Source organism: Protopterus annectens, chromosome 4.part1 (assembly GCF_019279795.1).
Source record: "Protopterus annectens isolate FY-2018-M chromosome 4.part1, PAN1.0, whole genome shotgun sequence".
Classification (NCBI taxonomy): domain Eukaryota; kingdom Metazoa; phylum Chordata; order Ceratodontiformes; family Protopteridae; genus Protopterus; species Protopterus annectens.
Genome location: NC_056734.1, coordinates 921,543,258 through 921,566,531, shown reverse-complemented (window position 1 = coordinate 921,566,531; position 23,274 = coordinate 921,543,258). Strand labels below are relative to the sequence as shown.

General features: G+C 37.3%; 1 protein-coding gene across 1 annotated transcript in view; it reads left to right on the top strand.

The window, feature by feature from the left end:
* LOC122801118 (D-beta-hydroxybutyrate dehydrogenase, mitochondrial-like) overlaps nt 1-23,274 on the top strand; it is a 137,256-nt gene that overhangs the window by 14,188 nt on the left and 99,794 nt on the right. Inside the window, exons 2-3 of the mRNA XM_044070646.1 lie at nt 7,680-7,790; nt 21,473-21,614. Of these exons, the coding sequence (XP_043926581.1) occupies nt 7,680-7,790; nt 21,473-21,614 (253 nt within the window). The remainder of the gene's footprint in view (nt 1-7,679; nt 7,791-21,472; nt 21,615-23,274) is intronic.

The window sequence follows — 23,274 nt, the reverse complement described above, 5'->3', positions numbered from 1 at the left end:
TGATGCTGTCATACTACATTAGCATATAAGAAGTTAACAAAAGGGCTTCTAGAAAGCAAAATGTAACACCTACTTATGTACCCAAAAATATAAGAAAAGAAAATGCAGTGGTTTCCTGTCTCTAAGAATAAAAAGTCAAACAGCATGGATGAAAAAGAACTAGCTAGCCAGATTAACCTAAGTGAGGGTAAAACAGCTGAATCTAATAATCCTTCACAAAAGGTAAATATTTCTACTGGAACATTCCATTGTCTGGTGCTATTTATTTTGCCGGAACACGTGAGAATAGCACTGTTTTAGATATGAACAATATGTATATCTTACAAAAATATGTCTTAGTTGAATCAACATTCTTGTACAAGAAAACAACAATGCAGTCTAGAGTCATCTGCTATTATCGAAAACATTCAAAGCATAGCATCTAATGGCTCTATTGGTTCTGGCACTTTTGACATTATAGTAACTGCCCTCCTTATTTATATCCTAAAGTTATTATTATTTCCAACAAACCATTACAAAATATGAATCTCTTGATGTTTGCTCAATTGGGAGGGACAAAAATAATTCAGTGAGCAATGAAAATTCAGAGTACTAATTCAAAGCTCCTGTTCAATCGAGAGTGCTTCTGGCTGCTACAAAGTGTTATCTCCTTACTGTGGCTGACTAAAAACTCCTACTCAGTGCTGATATTAAAACAGTGCATGCACACATGTGTGTGTGTGTGTGTGTGTGTGTATGTGTGTGTGTGTTGTTTGGAAGGAGCATGACCTGTGCAGAAGAAATCTTCTGTTCTTTCCAAGTTTTTATTTTTGGAAGTAGCATTTTTTTTTAATTTTATTTACAGACAGGCTGGACCCTCCAAACAGCACCAGGCACTATGTAGCTGCCTAGGTGGGCTTGTGCAGAATCTAGCCCTGGATGACAGCTGACCAGAATATCACCATCCAGACAGCCATGGAGGTTGTTTGTGCCCATGCTGACCTTCTGGAATGATGTAATGTCTACTGACATCAAAGCCTTGTTCCTAATCATGTCCCAGGTGGTTGATATGAGCTCCTGCATTGCCATGAAGCATTCTACATCATCTCCATGCATGAGTACATTTCCATCCTCAAGCTGCTTCCACCATCATGTTTAACTCACCAAGCTTAAGTCCTGGATTTTAGATTTTTTTTAGTTGCGAAAACATCTACTTGCATGGTACTAACTGGCTGACTAAACCACTGAACAAACAAGCAAACAAACAAACAAACAAACAAGAACAAACAAGCTTGTGTCATCCACCCCCAACCAATTCCCATTCACCTGGTTCATGCAGCAGTGAACTGATGTTTGATCTCAGGTCATCTGGGTCACAGTCAGGGCTTTATCCTCCCATGCCACAGTATTAGGCTAAAGTACAAATAGTAATTTAGGGGAATAAGCTGATTTGTGTCATATTTTCTTTATGGCCAAAGTTGTTTTCAAGAAAAAGAGCTAAGTAAACTAGGCAATGTAGTGCTGTACCTTGTATTTGCCTACGGCCAAGAAGGAGTTGTCCCTATTGTTAAAAAAATAACACAATTGGCAGACCAAAATGATTGCAATCCACACAAAAATCAATACATTCTGAGACTGCAATGAAACAGCCTGCCCATATAGCTCAGATAAATCAGAAACTCTGCAGAGAATATCCTGAACAGAATGACAATTTTATACTGCTATTAGGTTTGAATTTCAACAAAACCAAACATTCCCTTAGGCTCAATAGTTCAATATAACAGCATTCAATGGGGTGATTCGATACATAAAAGCAAAGAAAATATTTCAAATTCAGAGTAGCTAAACACTGTAAAATTGGATAGTTTATAATCCAAAGGTGTGAGCTGTGAAAGTTTTGTATTTGACTTGTGTAGAACTAAGTGATTCTCGACAGAATTCTGCTGGTCTGCATTTAATAATCAGGACTGAAGTAGCCACGTAATCTGTAGGCAAAATATTTATAAATAGTCAAAAGTATTACAGGCAAGAGAGCACCTAAGTGAAAAAAAGTTACAATGAAAGAGAAAACAAAGGTTTACTAAAGAGAGAAGAGAAACAGTACTGTTATTAAAAAAAATGCTTTCCTGCTTGGTGTTACATGCTTATGGGCTAAACTTGGCCTGGTTGAGCCAAAATTGGTTGTTCATTATCTAGACCTTCTCATGCCAAGAGGAGAAAGAAAAATTAGACCAAAGAAATGGCACCTTGTCCTGGTCAGCGAGTCACTGTAATATTGTCCGCCTCTGAATATGTTTTAAAGCAGATGAAACAATGCCTTTTCAATGTATTTCTTCTGCATTGAAGAAAATAGATATTTTACATAATACTGTAAATCCATTTTGAATGTAGTAAAATACAGAACTATCTGCAGTAATGTGCGTAAACTACATTGTAGTTACTGTTTATTAGTGAGGAAATAGGACAATCAGGCAAGCAAGACAACAAAGCTACTACTTACTGATATGATGGCGCCAGAGCAGGATGATGCTCTGATCTGCTCTCGCTCCACTTCCCTGGCATAGGTCCCTCAGCACTGCCTTGGGCTCAAGGTTAGTCGGTGAGAATGATCCTGGCTGAGGATTAGTATTTTAATTTTCTGTACAGTTGGTACGTGATGATAAGGGATACAAATTCACTTTTAAAGACAATGAAAGAGACATTTAAACGTTATAACGGTAGAGGAGATTACATGGAAAATAAAAAGAACTGAAAGCTTCTGTATTTTACCTTGAAAGTCTGAATAGGCATAATGCATCTTTTGAGTTAAAGAATTTTTAAAATGCAATAACTAAATAATCAGATAGGTGAAAGTTGGTTTAGCGTTGCAATTTAAGAATTAATATATTTGAATTTGGGGCTTGAGGGAAATATGTATTTCACATAATGACAATGAGATTAAATACCTGCACACATGCATTTTAAATAACTTACTGCTTTACTTTTTCCTCCCACATAGTTGGCCAGCAGCTGACTCTGGTGCTTTCCCTCATTTACTGGAACTATCTTCATCTTCTGACCTCCCCTAGACTTGCTTTCAATTACAACTGGAGACAATGAGGAGATTGGGGCATCCTACAACAGTGTCATATTTCTCTTGTGGAGTATTTTCATAATCCCATCCCTTGAATGTTCCCAGAAACCATCCTGAGAATGGAACAACCAATGGGCATACACAGCTATACTGTTCCTCACTTTTGAAAGTGGCTGACATCAGCAGGACACCCTGCTCACCCTTGGCTACATCCTTGGTTGTTGTTTCCTCAGTCTGCACCATGGAAATTTAAGCTCTTAATGTGTGTCATGCATGCACCTTTTTCCTCTGTTTCCCACTCACCCATCCTTCCTGTTAAGTGGGTTTTTATTAAGACAAAATTAATTCAAATGTTATGCTGTTTATAGTCCAATACCCATAAAGTAAGTAAATGTGGCTGTCTGCTGTTGTTACAAACACCATCAGGTAGTACTAGTCATGTGATGCTAAGTTATGACACACTCCCACAGAGAAAGATGTCACACAGCCAAGAGATGAGAGTTGCTAGCTAGTGTAGTCAGTATATGACAATGAGTATGGGGGAGAAATCTCACATTATTACTGATTGTGAGAAAGGCAGTTTGTTTAAATGGTAGGTGGAGATTTTGTAATAATTAGATGTGTGATGCCCCAACACTGGCCCAGTAATTACGGAGCCTCAGTCCTTAACCACTGGCAGCGGTGTGGAATGTACACACTGTGAGGATAAGTACACACACAGTAAAGTGCAATTTCCCTTAAGAGCACACAGAGACCACAGTCAGTCTGGGGCTGGTTTCTCCCTCTTTCTCCAGATCCCCAATAAGACTCCCCACTGGCACAGTTATAGAGCTGAGTCCTTGGCCAGGGTTCCAAGCCATGTCTTCTAACACTCCCTTTGTCCAACCAGTGCTTCGTGTCCCTGCCCAAGTAGCTGACACGCACACACTTGGAGATTTGTTTTACATACACACACACACACACACACACACACACACACACACACACACACACACACACACACACACACACACACCTGGGAAAGGCTGGCACATGTTTACTGTCTATGCCCCCTGTGATGCCCGTGCACTAGCCCAGTAATCAAGGAGCCTCAATCCTCACCACTAACACCAGTGAGGGGCGTCCATATTGGGAAGGATAACAAATACACACACAGTAAAATGCAATTTCCCTTAAGAGCACACAGAGATCGCAATCAGTCTGGGGCTGGTTTCTCCCATTCTCTCCAGATCCCCAGTAGGACTCCCCACTGACACAGCTATAGGATACAGATCTCAGCTGAGTACTCAAGCCAAAACCTCCATTGCTTTTTCTGTCCAACCAGTGCTTTGTGTCCCTGCCCAAGTAGCTGACATGCATACACTTTGAGAATTGGTTTATATACAAACACACAGACACTCCTGGGGAAGGCTGGCACAGGTTCTCCAGCTATGCCTCCTCCTGCCAGGCTGTAAGGTAGTAATCACTGCCACCATTTATTCTTATCAGCTACTAAAAAGGTCCTTACCAAAGGGTGTCCAATTATTACTGTGCAATATTATTATCCAATTAGTAAGTGTGATGAACAGCAAGGCTTATTTGGAGTGGCTTTGTACAGTATCCCTATATACATGCAATGTACTCTAGAGCTTAAATTATCTCTACACAAAACAGCCACAGCTGAAAGGTTTACAAAATATTTAATAATAAGTAATAAAAACACAAGACAAATCTTCTCAATTCAACACAGTGCTAGTCAAGACTTCAGAAATCACAGGAAAATGCTTAAAATAATACTGCAGAATAGTCTGACATAAATAAAGAAAACAACTAGACTAAATCTGACTAAATTACTATCTAACTAAGAGCAATCACAGTGCTAAATAAACTTGCATATAGAGCAAAGGCAGGGTACTGGTGAGTGGTCAGTTCTTCAGACAAAATGCTCTGATTCTCTCTCTCTGAGAAAGTCTTAAAAATAATACATCACTGCTGACTCATTTTAGATTACATCATTCTTCTCTGGTTCCCAGGCTAACAGAAACTCAGAGTTTTAACATTTCTTTGATCTTGCACCTGGCCAGGAAACTACAGCAATAAAAGACATTATATATGTAAAAGCTAGCAATTAACTCTGGTCTGAAAACAATAGAAAGAATTCCGCAGTCCAGTCATTATGTCTCCGAGCCCATGAGATCAAGCAGTCATACAGTGCTTAACTTATCAGCTTTCTTCCAGCAGAGTGCACTGTGTTTACATTTTTGAAGTTCAGCATTTAACACAGTTTTCTTTACATTTGTGAAACAGCCTGTGGATTTTATTAATATTTACAATGACATCGAATTATCTACAAAATTCTATCTAGCTGGGCTGGCAGCCTTTCAGTTTTTCACACCCCCTTCTGCGCAGACTATAAGGTAGTTATCACTGCCACCAGAACCCCTTATCAGATACTTTAAGGCCCTTAACAAAGGGTGTCCAATCTTACTGTGTAATGTTACTATTGATCCAAATGGTAGTTTGACCAAGAGCAAGGATATTAGGAGTGGCCTGCACAGTGTCACCAAATAAATATGTAAGTACTCTCAGAGATTAAATATGTCTCACAAATATCAGCCACAAAGATGGGTTTAAATATATTTAATAATAAATAATAAAAGAACAAGATGATACTAAATATGTCTTCACAGTAACATCAGAGTTCAGAATCACAGGAAATATTTAAAACAAAATTGCAGGACAGTTTCAAATAAATAGAGAAAACATCTAAACTAATCTTTACTATATTCCTTACTGAATTAAAAAAATGTACTGTACACTAATTAACTTACTTACAGCAAGGCAAGACAGATGTGGTGAGTGGATGTTTCCAGCTGATGTTTTCAGGTCACAGACAAAATACAAAATGCACAGTCTCTCTCTTTCTCAGAGAGTTCTTAAATTAATATCTCAAATATTGCTGCTGGGATACTTACAGGATGACATCACTTTTGTCATTTGACTAACCCAGGTGAACCCCCCCCCCCCCATTGCTAGAAACTGCCATTTTAGCATCTCCCTGTGAAAAATACATATCTGTCAGATCTTTGTAGCTGCTGGAAGACATAAAATAATAAACCACTTACAAAACAATGCAGAAAGCTCCCTAGTTTTTAGGCATCATGTCTCCTTGCTGCATTGAAACTATCTTTTATGGTGCAGTTATAAAACAATATAATTTCAACCATTTTTTCTGAAGTTTTGCAAATTAACCTTTTATGTTTCAGTTTCCACTGTTTATATACATTTACACAATGACAATAGTGTATACACATTTCTGTTCTTTTCCAGTAGGGTACACTGTGGATACATCTTTAAGCTCAGTACTTTACACACACTTTTGTACCAGCAGTTTGATATACACATAACATACAGTTCTAATACATTGGTAATTGCTAACACAAGCATATGAATCATGTTGATATATATTCACAAATGACATATAATTATTTACAAAATTCCAGCGAACTGGGCTGGCAATATTTCCTTTTGTGACAATATGTAAGAAAAAAGATAAGGAAATATTGAAGAGTATTCTAAAATATCCATGTAACCTAATAGTTTGTGTTGCTAAGAAATAATATTTTATGTATTAAAGTAGCCGTAGCTCCAAGTAGTTTAGATTTGCTTGTTACTGTTTCTCAGGATACAGCTGCTGTACACTGTTCATGAAAGTAGAATCTGATTTATATCAAACCTTTAAGTTAAGAAAAATTCTTTCAGATTTAACACTTCTCTGACAGACCTTCAGATGCCCTGGCCATAACTGAATTTGGGTCTTCTTGGCAATAGTCGGAGCTTTATCACTCTACACCACAGCACTGACTAGATATGTTTTTTATTGATGTAAGAGGAATACACACACTTTAAAAGATTGATAAAAAGTACACTGTTACTTATCTAGTGTGCCTTTGAATTTAGATACAATTTAAATGATTTATATAAATGGCAGTAATGAAATGTTTATTCATCATCATCATCATCATCATCATCATCAATTATCATTATATTCATTGTATCACAGTTTAGCAACCAAACAACAAAGAACTTTAGTGGAGCATTTTTTCTTAATGTGAGTATAATCCTTGTATAAAATGAGACAATCTACTATAGAAAAATACTAAGACTTGGTCGTTTGTTTGAGTGCATTTTGCATATGTTTTATATAAATAAAATAAAGTCTTAGATTACAGTTCCTGCTGTTAGTAATGTTTCATAACATCAGCACAGTCAGTTTTAGCCTTACACAGTGCTTCATTTTTACCATTGAAGCAACTGTAAAAATAGTCAGATAATTACAGAAATAAAGAGTTCCTTTGCTGGTGGAATTACAATATTTTCTTCTAAATGAAACAGAAGTATTGGTTTTATAATAAAAAGGGGTAGAGGCAATTTCATTATAATAGTCTGAATGGTGCTTTAAAGAAAGCTGAAGTCTTGTTTGCAATGGGTATTAGTAATAGCATATTCTTTTTAAAACTAGGACTAGTTTTTTCAAGCATTTCAAGTTTCAATTTTAGTGTGGTATATGATTTTGAATAATTCCATGAAAGTATGCATTCATAATTACAAAACTTTTGTCTTCTAACATTTCTGTTTTGTTGAGCAGATTGATGGGAAAGCAGTTTTGATCACAGGCTGTGACACTGGATTTGGATTTGCACTTGCCAAACATCTGCATGCATTAGGTTTCACTGTGTTTGCAGGATGCTTGCTAAAGGTAAGGCCTAAAAGCATTTAAAAAACAAATAAAATTGTTACTGATATGGACCTAGAATGCATTTAATTTAGTATATTTTATCATAAGAGGCTCAAGGCTACTAAGTCTTGAAACATTATGGCTTGCCACCCCCCCCCCCCGCCAGCCTGTGCCTCCCTTCTTGAGGAGAGCTATGCTTGGCACACATGGAGTTTACATATCCCCATCCAGCTATCTGGGTACCATTTGAAGGAAGGTAGTGTATCATGCTGCTTTATCTGCAGGAAGGAGTTTATTACAGCGGTGAAGTAGCTGCTGAGCAATAAATCTGTCTGTCTGTCTACCTCATTTTATTGACCTGCAGTACTAGCTGCTGTAGGTATAGCTCTGTGAAGTTCTAGCATTTGTGGGACTGTTTGATTTGTAAAGAGATAACAGATCCCAGACTACTGGGTCCTTGACTGCATGGAAGATAAGGCATAGGTCTGCTCTGAGGAGCCTATAAGACACAGAAAAGAGGGAATAGTGCTTTTAATCTGGTAGCCTAGGGATTTAAAGCATGTGATCTCCTTTGTTAAGAACCTCTGGGGTCTTTCCAACTGTTTGATATGTTGGTGAGGTACACCCCACAGATATTATTGCATTATTATATAAATGATCTGGTCAGTACTGAGTACAAGAGACAGTAACTTATTTTGATCTGGATGACATTCCTTTGGTGATCAGCTGTGCCAAATAGAAGGATTTTTTGACACCTGTAAATATTAAATAAAATAAAATAACAGATACATGTGCAATTAAGCTGACATATGCTTAAATGTATATCTATAATCATGCATTTCTATAATCATACATATTTATCTTGCAAGCTGTCTCCATATAATGCATTTATACCTGCATGTGTATGCTTGTGTGCACGGTCATATACAAATCTCATGTTGAACTTTAAATGTACTATTACTACTTGTAAGTGTGAAGGGTCTTTTAATGGGACAGAGTAGAGAATAAAGGCACCTATAAGATTTAGATGATTTAGATACACAAAAATACTTCTTAAAGGAGGATTGAGTGTCATATTGCTTGATTTGGAGAGGAAGTTTGTTCGAAAGAAGGCGTAGTCATTGCATGGTAAATCCATCCGTCTGCCATTATTTGTTTATTTGCTGAAGTAGGTGTTCACTGGACCAATTTATGGAGAAATAAGAGGTCTTAGACTGACAGATCGAATGGCAAGGTACATTCTAAGGAAACCTTATATCTGAATGAATAAATACAGATTTAGAAGTCAGAAGCCATTGAAATAATATGTTATGGTGCTTACCAGAAAAATATGATCAATGGAACCTTCTAGAAACAAATTATGACATTCTTTCTCAACTCATTGCTGAACCAAGATCCAAGGACTTAGTAATAGAGCCCACCAAGCAGTTTATTCTAAACCATCACTGATTTTTCAAGAGTAAGCTCTATTAAAATTTCAAGATACAGTCAATGTTTTCAGAGCTGCTGGAGACAAATGATCATATAGCTTTGTATTATGTGACATGTGATGTACCATTTCGGTATTTAAAGGGATGTATGTTAAAACTGGCTTTAAACTGCAATGTTATTCAACTCTAGTAACATAGCTGCATGTAATGCTACAGCCCATTTATACTAACATATTTCTGTGAAGTTTATAATGTTACCACCTCTTAAAAACTGTAATGTGCAGAATTCAAAATCACCTGCTTCATCCTTGTCTGTGACCTGTTTAGTGAAGGCATTTTCTATATTTTTTAGGCACAAAGGCTCAGACAGTGTCACGAAGAACAAAAGCCCAGGAGTCATCCATAGCAAAATTATGATTTAATATTCAGACAAGATTATAATCCAAAAAACTTTGTAGGAAATTTTTTGAATTATATTCTTTTCCGAATATTAAGTCATTTTACTATGGAAAACTCCTCGTTTTTTTGCTCATCATGACACTCCGTGAGCTTTTGGGCCTGGTGTTATTTGCTCTTGTGGAGCTGTATAATCACACCCTACTTTTCAGATTTTCTGTATTATTTTTAATGTCATAAACTTACTTGGCTATGCTTTCCCCTCAAATGTCTATTAGTTTTTCCAACATAAAAAAGAATATAGGTTACATACCGCTAAATAAAACACGCACAGTGTTGTGCAATCTCTTTAATGACTAAATGTGTAAACTGTCTTACAGGATGATTCTAACAGTATGTAACAAGCACATATTTACACTGTCCACTGTTTCTGCATGGATGTGTTTCTAGACTGTGACACACTAGTTCTGCAATTGTTTACATAACATAGGTGTATTTTGAGATGCATATTTTTAAATGTAAAGATAGGTAAATTCCCTTTATATCATCAAAATTCCCTTTATATCACCATTAGCATTGAGAATATCCCGAGTCCTTTTAATAATACCACAGGTTTCTCTAATGCTGTTAGACTAGGCCAATGATATTCTTAATTTGTTGTTTTCCTTAGTATGACCAGCATATCTGTCTCCAAAGTAATGTCTAACAGAAGTGTCTGTGTGTGCCATCATTTTTATTTATTTATTTAACATTTGCATACTGGGAAAGTCCGACTTGGAACAAAGCCAATTTTCAGCGGAGACCCGGGGAGAAATGCTCCAGACGCATGTGTTTGTGATGTGAGAGGAAACCGGAGCACCTGGAGGAAACCCACATGAATGCAGGGAGGACATGCAGACTCCACATAGAAGGCACCCCAGCCGAGAATCGAACTGGAGAACCTCTTGCTGTGAGGTGACAATGTTACCCCTGCACCAATGCACCATCTATTATCATTTAATATTCTGTCTGTCCAACTACAGCTAGATTGTATCCATGCTCCACAAACTCAGTGCACATAGATTTTAAGGTAGTAGATGAGTTCTCATTATGTGCCTTCTGTGGAAGGTTGGGCGCCAGGCTGGCAACTCGACACCGTAAAACTCCACTGCCAATCATGAGTGGACAGGCGATCTGCTGTGGCAACCCCTAACTGGGAAAAGCCGAAAGAAGAAGAAGAAGGAGATGAGTTCTCATTGCATGTAATAAATTGTGTTTATTTCTCTGTCCTTTAATGATATTTTTATTTATGACCTTGGAGCCATACTGGCAAAGTATAAATATGTGCATTGTGTTGCATTCATTTTATGTAACCTAGTCCTAATATTTCCTTCATTTGTTTTATATATTTCAGCATCCATAAATGTAATGCTGTTAGCTAAAAATTCTGTTTTTAATTTCAGAAACTCAGATGTTTTTCACATGTCATTGATGAAATCCATTTGTGAGCTTTCACCATCCCCTATATATAATTATGTCATCCAGCACCCTAGTATAAAAAAAAAGGAGGGGACCAATACATGTTGTCTCTGTCAGTCAAGCAATATAAAGTTTATATAGCTGTTAACAATTTTAAAATAATTTGTGTTTCAATGTTTATCAGATAAATGTTTATATTTCTGCAAGGTTTCTACATATGTTAGTTGTACTCATCTGGCTTATGCAGTAATAATTGTATTCACTTTTAGATTTTTTGTTTTATTTATTTATTTGTTTGTTTGTTAACAAGGATACTGCACCGATTCCCAAGGACTTACAAAATGAATGAGAAATATACAAACAAAAGTGAACAGGCAATGAACAGAGTTGGATAAGCAGCATACAAAGTAAATAATCCGTAATAGTTTTCTATAGTAAAATAAACTTGTAGTACACAAAGTAAATAAATATTAATAAATTATATGTATTTATTGGGTCTACTGTATAACTTTGAAAACACACATCTTTGAAATTAGACAGTAGACCCACACCTCCGTGAAAGTGCACTTAAGTGAAAGTGCACTTCCGTGAACATCGGTTCAATGAACCGATAAAAAACCTATAAAACATTGCGTGGGGGGCACCCCCCTACTTAGATATAATAACTCCAAGATCGCACTTGTCAGAAGAAAAAATTCAAACGAGTCGCATCTGCCTCAGGTGATGAATTTTCCTTTATTAGCAGTTAACCAGATTACACAGCATGTTGGCCAAGATGTCCGGTCTGGACTGATCTGATCTCCTCTGATCTGATTAACTTGTTTACTGACATAAACTTTTATACTGCAAGCAAAACAATTTTTTGTTACATTTCTGACCATTGACAGTTGGCTATGAAAAACATATGGGAAAAACATGTTTATCACAAATTACCTCAAACCCACAGCTAGTACAGAATGTTCAAGAAGTACAAAATGTTCAATTCAACAATGGTAGCTCAAATTTTCCAGGACACACAGCCTGCCCCAGTAAATTAACTCTTACTCAGCCTTGTGTCCTTATCCCAGGCTTCACTGAGCTATAACCAAATCTCTTTATTCTGAAATGCAGAAAACAGATATCATTCAGGTTCATAAGCAATGCTGCAGTTTGTTCACAGATGAGGCTCATCTTTGATAGGCATATCCCAACAAATAGCATGTTCATTTTGCAAGAACAGGAAAAAGACAAATAACAGTATGTTTTTAAAACTTTTTCTCTTAACATTTCCCCCTGAAAACACTTTTATTTGTCTTTTATTTCAGCAATATATGGTAAAAAACTAAGTTTTTCTTTGCATACATTACTTCATTGGCAAGACAAATTTTTAAACTTCAAAAACATTTGCAGAGAGTCACATTTCAATGTATTCACTTTCACCAGTCTGTTGCAATTGCTGGTACATCGTCTTTGTAACAGCAGTATCAACCAGTCTTTGTAGAGGACCTCTGATACAGGGTATACAACAATCACATACCACCACGATAGCCACAGTGACTCCAACGGACACCAGGAAACTGCTGATGAGATGACTCCATTTTCCAAACCACGCTTGTAGAAAATCTGTAAAGGGATTATTTACCCCAGAGTTCTCTGCCAATTCTTCGGATAACATCTCCAAACCTTTCAAAGCTCGAGTGATACTTCCATCAGGCGCAGTGTTGTTTGGAATATATGTACAACAGAAAGTCCCAAACATCTTGCAAACTCCTCCTTCTTTGGCCAGGAGCATATACAATGCAATTTGATTCTGCCATGCCACCTGCGAAGTGGCCTCCAGTTGTTCAGCAATTCCTTTCAATGCATCTTTGGTATAGTTCACAAAACGCTGCTGGTTATAGAAAATGTAGTTGATCCAGTCCACATTCTCATTAGGTTGAATCCACACAAAGATGGATGTAAAACCAGCTGCCATTTGGTTTATTGCTTTGTATTCATCAGGTACACCTCTTGGTACGCCAATGCTATCGATGTAGACACCATTATCGAAAGATTGCTTCGGTGCCTCTCTTTTTCTCCTACTGAACCACTTTGGCTTTATTTCAAGTTCTCTTACGAAATTGCTTGCTGGAACTGGGAAAATGTAGAATGGCAGAATTAACTTTACAAGTGTACAAGTTCCCTTCCAGGGAATCGCAAGCCTTGATCTGAGTTTGTTGTCTCCACATAACCACCATACGTCTGCTAAACTATGAGTTTGGTTCTCCAATTGTCTACCTGCTTGCGAAATTAAATAACCCAAGTACTTTACTTGTGCTTTCCACAGTTGTAACTTTTCTTTATTTACCTTATGTCCTTGCTCAGCTACAAAACTAAGAAGGGCAAGGGTATCCTGTTTACAACTTTCCTGCGTGGGTGAGGCCAACAAAATATCATCTACATACAACAGAACCTGGCTTCCCTCTGGGGAACAAACTGAGCTAAATTCGCAGCCATTTCTTGTGCGAATATTGTCGGACTCTCACAATAGCCCTGTGGCAATCTGGTGTAGGTGTATCTTTTACCTTGATAAGTGAATGCAAACCAAAATCTACTCTCCTTATGTAGTGGCATGGAGAAAAAGGCATTGCTTATATCTATACTTTAATAATCCATTTTAGCACTTTCATCTCCAATAGAGACTTCTTCAGAAATAAAACAAAAGCACCAATTAAATATATTTATATACTAAATTGTCGTGACATCACCATTAATTTAAAAAGATATCACCAAAAATACGTTTAAAAATATGTTTAAAAATATTCTTGTATAAACTACTGTTTTGCGTCCTATAAATTATTAACCACTAAATGTTAAATATTTGTTGTATAACATTTATCATATACATAGGTATACTTTCACTTTACTTAAAAATATTAATAAATAATAAATAATAAATAATTTAATGATAGATTTAAATACAAGAATAAACTTTAAAATTCGTAAATTAAAATCCATTAATTTCTATCCATGTTGTATTAATGTAATAAAACACCTTAAACTAATACTATTGAAAAACACACTATTAATCCTATATATTGTTGGCTCTTTCTTGTAACATAGGTGCAAGTGATACGTAGTCATTTAAACCTGGTGCAAACATAGCTGCCAATCTAAATTGCCACTGGCTCTCCTTCTTTTTTAAAATGTTTTTCCAATCTCCACCTCTAGGGTTGATTTGTACTGTTTCCAGAATACCAAACACAAATTTATCAAATTTTTCACAATTAATGGAATGCCTATATAATGCATTTGTAGTTTTGTGATTTTTTTACATCATTTAAGTGTTCGTATATTCTGTTTTTTAACATTCGTTCAGTTTTACCTACGTAGAAATGCCCAATTGTCATGCACCAAGCCAGATATATTACTTATTACAATTGCCCTTTTTGAAATAAACTTTACTCCCAATGTTGTTATTTAAAACTAATGTAGTTTCCTTAGTAATGTATGGACAATATTTGCACATACCACACTGCTTTGTACCCTGTTTGGCTTGGCTCATATTGTCAAATTTATATTCCAATAACTGTTTAATATTGTGACCTACTCTATTAACAAATTTTGGCTTATTGCCTACTTTGTCCAAAATTTCCTTTCTAGTCCTAAAAATGTTCAAGTTTCTTTCAAAAGCTTCTTGGACTAAATGAGTATTTGTATTATACTGCAAAATACAAGCCTTAGTAAAATTTCCTGATTTTAAACCATTTACACTGTTGCCTGATATCCCTTCCGAATGAGTACCTAACAAGGGATGGTACTTAATACCCCATTGTGTATATATTTCTTGATAAATAAGAACAAATGCAAAATATCAGTGACAAGAAATGAATCAGCATTATTTTAGTCAGAAAAGGAAACCAAAATGTACAACAAAACTATGAACTGCAGAAAGCATCACAGTCACTTGCTTTGTCAGAAATCATGCGTGCACGAATTTACAGTCCCGCCATCTCATGATCATCTGCTTCATTAAAACTATTAAGTAGCCTACCCAGTCTGCCAGCAGATCCTCGGTTTACCAGAATCAACAGACAAGATGAATAACCCATTTGTATCTGTATTACTTTAACTGACAAAATGCCGTTCTAGATTGTTTTTACCCTCCGGTGCCCCTGTCCTTGTGGCAGTCCTATATCTGTTCTTCACCTTCACAAATGTATATCCTCTGTCATTACTACCTGCAGGGCTATCAACTTAGCTTGTTACTGTGCAGCCCCTACAATGCATTCCAGCACACATTTGCTGCACTGTCAATGAGTTATTTTTGTAGCACTGCAGCACACAATTCCATTTATTTTAGTACAGTAGAAGACAATATAACACAGTATTTCCATCTGATTTCTTACACCATTATCAAGGCAAATATTTTTTTTTACCTTACTCTTTCCACTGTCTATTCAGTCCATCCAGTGTCTGGTGAGTCTTCCCTCATCTCTTGACTCTGGAGCCAGAGGGGAAAAGAATATTTTTTTCCCCCCAGGTGTCAAATAAGGAAGTCCCCATGGTCCTGGTCACATCCCAGTAAAAAGAAGAAATTAAATAAAATAAATATTTATTTTCATCTGCTAAACAGTACTCCTGAAAAAAGTTAATTTTTTAAGTTTGTATAGTTTACCAACAATGAGATAAGATGCTGCCAATCAATTTTACTCTTGCTGCCACCATTGTGGGTGCCAGATATAAAACCCCCATAACCAGCATTGCCTGTACCATTCCACCTATGACCTGATCAGAGAAAGCTTTTGGGCAGGGTCAACACTTATTTATGTGAAAATGAAGGGGGACAGGGAATTGCCAGGATTGAAGAAACCTGAAAAGTAAGCAAAACAGTATATTTACCTTTTGTTAAGAAAATAATAAAAATAAAAGTGTTTTGGTGATTTTTACACTCCCTGCAGGCTGGCATACCTAGAGCAGCTACCTCTTTCATCCTGTCCTTCCTATACTACTACTTAAAACTACTTAAAACACCATTACAGTAACAAGACTGATAATTTATGTTTGTTAGTATTTGTTTTGCACTAGAAATTGAACAAGCCTGAAAATCATCAATGTTGTCCTGAGTCACATGAAACATTATGACTAACACCATTTATATGCCTGATATTGTAAGAATGTTCAATAGTAGTTTGTGATAAGGTCTGGTTTATTAAGGCATTTTCATGAATTATCACTTCTGTCTGACGAGAGAAGCCAAGAAGGTAATTATTTGAAATGTGAGCGTTGATCGAATGGCTGAAAGTTTGCATTTGTGTTTTTGTATTATGTCTGAGATGCCATTTCTCAGAATATTCCCGTTTCTGTAAAGGTATGGTGATCTTAGTTTGGGGGCTGTGAGGGGTGCTTTTCGAGGTTTGCTCATCTTTGGGTTTTCAGTCCTTTTTTTTTTTTTTGTAGAAATGCTAACATTTCAATAGGAAGCTGCCAAGACAATTCAACTAACCCTTAATAGATTACTAGATTAGTACTAAGCTAACTGCCCTTGCAAGCCATTTTAAGCCTAGCCAATTATCCCTTGTGAGACTCCAACCCTGCACCTTGTGTTTAAAAGGCAAACACCTTAACCATTAGGCCACCCTCTCAACCCTTAATCTGATGTTGTTAAGCTTCTTTCCATTCCTCACTGATGGGGTTCGGTTCCAAGCCCTTGGAACAAAGTTCTTCTTGAGCTAAGTTTCTACCCCCCTCCCTTTTACCTCAGATCTCGTTTGCCGCTTAGCTGTAAAGCCATGTTTCGGTCGAGCTCTCAGCTAAGTGAAAATGTTTTGATATCTCTTAGGATATTTCTCATCTTTCCTCTCGTTTGTGGTTTATATTGATAATTCTATATTTTTATAGTTATATTTAGACCTTTCACTCCTGCTTCTACCTGTTTGGTAAACTTTTTAAGTACCATTGGTGGTACGGCCTTCTCTCATAAACCATCCACCAGAAGACTATATCTGGACAAGTGGAAAAGATTCTCTATTTGGTCAAAGAAAAAGGTGCTAGATCCATATTCGGCTCAAGTCACAGTGGTTTTACAATACCTATCTAAGTTTTTCGAAGATAGAGCCACAGCCTGTACCATACGAGTACATCTAGTGGCTATTTCAAACTATCACAATGAATTGGATGGTACTCCCCTCATATCACTATGTTTATGTAAAACTTTTCTCAAAGGAGTTTCTCACATTAGGCCTCCAATCAGACAGCCTATAGAGCCATGGAACCTCATGTTAGTTCTCCAGTTTTTAACTCAACCTCTATTTCAGCCCACAGTGAAGTGTGACCTCAAATTCTTATCATGGAAATCCCTCTTCCTGGTAGCCATCACGTCAGCCAGATGAATTTCTTAGCTTCAGGCATTATGCACCAAAAGGCCCAATCTAATCTTCCACAAGAACACAGTATCACTCTGGACAAATCCATCTTTCTTCCCCAAAGTTGTTTCTGACTTTTCCATCAATCAGACTATTGACTTACCAGTATTTTTCCAGAATTTTTCTAATAAAGGGGGAATACTGCCTACATTCCTTGGATGTGCACAGACAATTGAGATTTTATTTAGACAGGACCAAAGCATTTTGTAAAACTGAACAACTTTTCATTTCCTTCTCTGAGTCTAGAATTGGAAATTCTGTCGCCAAAGTCACTTTATCAAAATGGTTAAGGGACTGCATACGTTTTACATATTTATTTGCAAAAGAACCTATGTCACAGAATATTAAAGCCCAGTCTACTAGATCTATGGCAATATCTGTAGCCTTCCATTCCATGGCTTCTATGGATGATATCTGTGCAGCAGCCACTTGGGCTAAACCCCACACTTTTATCAATCATTGCAAATTGGATGTGGTCTCCAGAGGGAGAGCTGCCTTCGGCTCAGTGGTACTCAAGAACGTTCTTCCATAAGGGCTGCCCATGTGTCTCAATGTAGCTTGGGATTCTGTGCCATCAGTGATGAATGGAAAGAAGATTAACAACGTCAGATAGAGAAGTTATGTCTTACCATAACGTTCCATCTGTGTTATTCATCTTCTTTCATTCATCACTTCCCGCCCTCCTTCCCCTGCCAAAGACTCCTGGGGGATACTTTGGGTCCAAGTGGTGTCTTAGTGCATTTCCACAAAAATGGACTTTGCTTTATTTGTATAACATGGGCAAACTCGATCTGAGGAAAAAGGGAGAAGGGCATTGTGGGTAGAAACTTGGCTCAAGAGTTTTTGGTTGGTGCGAGCTTGGTATTACGCCAACTCGGTTCCGAGGGCTCGGAACTGAACCCCATCAATGATGAATAAAAGAAGATCAACAACACAGATGGAACGTTATGGTAAGACATAACTTCTTTTTTCATGTTTTCCATCTCACTGCAAAGAGTGTGGATGCAAAAATGAGCAAGTAATACTGGACGGCTCTATTTCTGCTCCTACCTCTTTTCTTTAGTTTCCTGAGACTACTAATCTTTTATATTGTCACACTTAGTGCATTATATCAGTATTTATAGAAGTTTCCCTCATGTTGCTGAATATTTTACATTTAACACATATGGTTATGATGAGAGACAGACCTGGGTAAATTGTCTGTAATGTAAATTACTCTTTACTCAAAATATAAAAGTGAGCTAGTGTGTGTGCATGTGTGTTAAACCCCTTAATGTGTAAGGCAAGCTCATTGGGTATACAGTCCATTTCAGAGGGAACCTGGGAGTAGTGTGTGTTTAAGTGACTTTCTCAGAATCACACAGCAGGCAAAGGGTAGGAATCAAACCCAGGACTAGTGCAGGGGTCTTAGTATAGCAGTACACCTGCCTTAAATCTGTGCACTGAACTGCCAGGCCATAACCACAAAGACTCAGTAATTTGTTTAATTCCTTTGCTAACAGGGTTGGTGGGCTGGTCCATAGACTGTTTGCAGCCACTATTCATGCTAACATAGCAGTTACAATATTTCCAATAACTGATTACATATGCTAGACAGTATACAATATAAAAAGGAGTACAATGGGAAATAGGATGTGGAATTGCAAATTCACCCTGGGTCTAGCCCCCATGTCTCTCTAGACAGTAATGTCCAAGCTTACATACCCCACTCCCTACATAACCTCTAGAAACTTCCTAACATACCCCCTCCTAACAAATGCCCATGATACATAGGTACACATCTGGGGTAGATTGCAGGGCTAGGCTTATAAAGGCCCTGACAGTCATTACCCTAGTATAAAGCTATGAACCTACGGGGAAAAAAAAAGATTTGGGCTTGGTATAATGGTTAAGTTGTGTGACTCACAGACACAAAGTACAGTGTTTGGTTCTCACCTTTGGAAAGGAAATTGGTTGGGCTTACAATGACTTGTTAAGAAAGCTAGCCTAGTAATTATAGGATGGGAGGTTGGCATAAAGGTTAAGGTGTTTACCTTACAGACACAAGGTACAGGATTTGACTCTCTCATGAGGTAGTTGGTCAGGCTTAATGGCCCACAAAGACAGTTAGCCTAGTACTAACTTTTGAACAAGCAACAGTCTTGCTATGGTAGCAAACCATCATGTTTGCTTAAGTTTGTGCAGCTAACTTTTCAGTCCTTATGATAGTATCAACAACACTATTTTCTAAATGTTAACTAAGCATACAGGTAATAGATTAGACCTGCTTGCAATGAAGTGGTGCTAGCTTGTTGAGTTGTGCTGGCCATGGACGTCATGTAATGATACAATGACACATCGTCACATTACATGTGAAGTGCAGGATCATTCTAGCACATGAACTCACTTGCTAAGTGTGAGAATTATATACAAGGGGGTGATGTAGGGTGAATCAAGTACTGCAGTACTAACTGAGAGTGGAACAAAACAAACATTAAAATCATATTGAACTTTTGTCATGATACGCACCAATGGTTACAGAGCCATCTTGTTTAGTTATCTGAAAAATAGCAGCAGACACCAGCCTTCGAAGGAGAACAACATTAATAACTCACAAAATGGAAAATGGTAGTGTAACAGGAAGGCACTTAACAGCTTCATCTCACATCTCCCAACCAATTGGCAGTGCATGCTCAGTGCATTATGGGATTGGTTAAAGACAGCAGTATATTACATATCCACAATATGTACATGTGAGAAACTGTGAATATTTTTTTATCATCACAACTACGTAAGTTGTAATAAAAGAACAGCTGAAATAGCTTCCAAAGATGTGTACCACATAGGGTCAAACAGTGTCCTCCTGTGTAAGCACAGCTGGAAATGTATCAGAGCAACTTGGTATGCTTCTGCTATTATTTTTCTGTCTAGGAATTCTTTCTCTGTCAGCATCCAGTGTACAGTGTGATAAATCCTAGCTTTTCCTGTGACCCTGAATTAAGATTACACAGGTATTACATCATGATTCATTCATTCATTCATTGTATCAGTCAATCAATTCATTATTTGTTCTTACTGTGTAAAGCTAACAGTCTTCTTGTTGATGAAAATATATTCTGATTGTAGGAGAGAAGGGGACTGTTATTCTCAAAGTTACATGTATCTGTTTGTTCATGATATAATTACCATGGATGTGGTAGATTTATATGTGTTTTCTGTTGTAGTTATGACCCATTTTATAATTTTGTGTTGTTTGTTCATGATATAATTACCATGGATGTGGTAGATTTATATGTGTTTTTCTGTTGTAGTTATGACCCATTTTATAATTTTGTGTTGTTTGTTCATGATATTACCATGGATGTGGTAGATTTATATGTGTTTTTCTGTTGTAGTTATGACCCATTTTATAATTTTGTGTTGTTTGTTCATGATATAATTACCATGGATGTGGTAGATTTATATGTGTTTTTCTGTTGTAGTTATGACCCATTTTATAATTTTGTGTTGTTTGTTCATGATATTACCATGGATGTGGTAGATTTATATGTGTTTTCTGTTGTAGTTATGACCCATTTTATAATTTTGTGTTGTTTGTTCATGATATAATTACCATGGATGTGGTAGATTTATATGTGTTTTCTGTTGTAGTTATGACCCATTTTATAATTTTGTGTTGTTTGTTCATGATATAATTACCATGGATGTGGTAGATTTATATGTGTTTTTCTGTTGTAGTTATGACCCATTTTATAATTTTGTGTTGTTTGTTCATGATATAATTACCATGGATGTGGTAGATTTATGTGTGTTTTTCTGTTGTAGTTATGACCCATTTTATAATTTTGTGTTGTTTGTTCATGATATAATTACCATGGATGTGGTAGATTTATGTGTGTTTTTCTGTTGTAGTTATGACCATTTTATAATTTTGTGTTGTTTGTTCATGATATAATTACCATGGATGTGGTAGATTTATGTGTGTTTTTCTGTTGTAGTTATGACCCATTTTATAATTTTGTGTAGACAGCAACTTGCATGCTCTTACTTTTGGCAGAATCAGAATGGAAATGGAGCCAAGCAATTAGAGGCCATGAAATCAAATCGGATGAAAGTCCTTCAGCTGGATGTGACAAGTGACGAACAGGTCTCACAAGCTTTACAGTTTGTCAGAAAAAATCTAGAAGACCCTGATAAAGGTAGCTGTTTTTTTTATTTCTCCTTTTTACAAAATAAAAAATACCAGTATGAAAGCAGATGTCAAGTGCAGACTAATGCACTGGGATTCAGAAACGTGTGTAAAGCAGCCAAGTAAGGGGTACAGTGGCAATGCCAAGTTGTAAAATGGAGCTGGAGTATAATTAAGGAGGGAGTTCACGTGTTGACTATTAACTAATTAAGAAATGTGCACCTTTAAATGGCAGTGTCAGTGATTAGTGGATTGTAAGTGTGGATCCAGAATTCTCAAGCAGCAATAGAATGCAATTGCATGGCTACACATTTGCATGCCCACATGTGCAAACTCAAAACACTATGAATCGCTGTAAGCCACAATACGTGGCTCACAGCAAGGTCCGTACTAAGGTTTTTCACTTAAATGGACAGGAAATGGGAGGACAGGGCACAAGCAAGGATAATGTGGGGTTGGGGAGATGGAGGAGTGGCATATGTTTTGGGACCAGTCTTACTTTTTTCCAAGAAGGGTAGATGGAAAAATATGTTAGAGGAGGTTGGGAAATGGCAAGAGTGCACAGAAGTGGAATCAGGGGCACACAAATAAACATTAACTCCAGACAAAGACTACCAGAGGATGTACCGAAACAAAGGGTGGGTTCACAGTCAATAGACACACATTTTGACAGAGGGAGGACAAATGTTAATGGAGGGACTGAACTACAAATGGCGGCACACAACAAAGAGAAACACCATGATTGTGAATGGGGAGTCCTGGCACCTTTTTTTGCTGCCTTAGGTGCTTGGGCGGTAGTCAGGCAGAGGTCAGGGACCATCATGACTGCCATCCTTACTGGGTACTGCATCATATGGCACACTTGATAGTGCCAGGCACTGGTATGACTCTGTTACTCATACAAAGCCATAGTGTGTGTGTGTGTGTGTGTGTGTGTGTGTGTGTGTGTGTGTGTGTGTGTGTGTGTGTGTGTGAGAGTGTGATTACATGATCACAAAGAGGAGTTTCTGATGTAGTATGACACTTGGAAGTCCTGTAATCATAACCAGGCCTTAGGCATAGGCCACCTAGGATGCCGCTGTAGCAGGGGTGTTTTTCCTGTAATCTGGATGTTGTAGGTAGACCAGGATGGGGCCACTGGGTGGTGTTGGGGGGGCAATGTAGAGACCTTTTGCCTAGGGCACCAGCTGACCAAAGACCAGCCCTGCCTGTAATGTAGAATTTTAGGTGCCATATGTGAAGGTTTGATGTGTGTTGTAGTACATGGGAAACACAGACACTATTTTAGCATGAGAATTTTGTGTGTCATACTTACTGTTGATATCCTTTACATATTAAGTGTTATGAATGATTGTGTTTAATTGACATATGTTGCCATATATCCTGTTGCATATTGTAAGCAAAGCTTACAGCTGCCAACAGGAATGGTAGCCATTACTCAGTGTACATGTTTGCTGAGGTGACAATATATATATGTATATTGTTCTGTTTTTGGGTGGGAATTATAAGCTGCATCTGCTAAATGTGTCATTGCAGTCGGCCATGTAGTTCATAGACTTCCACTGTGTGATCGCTGTAACTGGTGTGTCCATTCACCTTCTCAAATCTCTAGATGGAGTGTGGCTGGGAGGAGAGGGCGTGTCATAGGTTGAAGGGACAAGGAGGTCTAA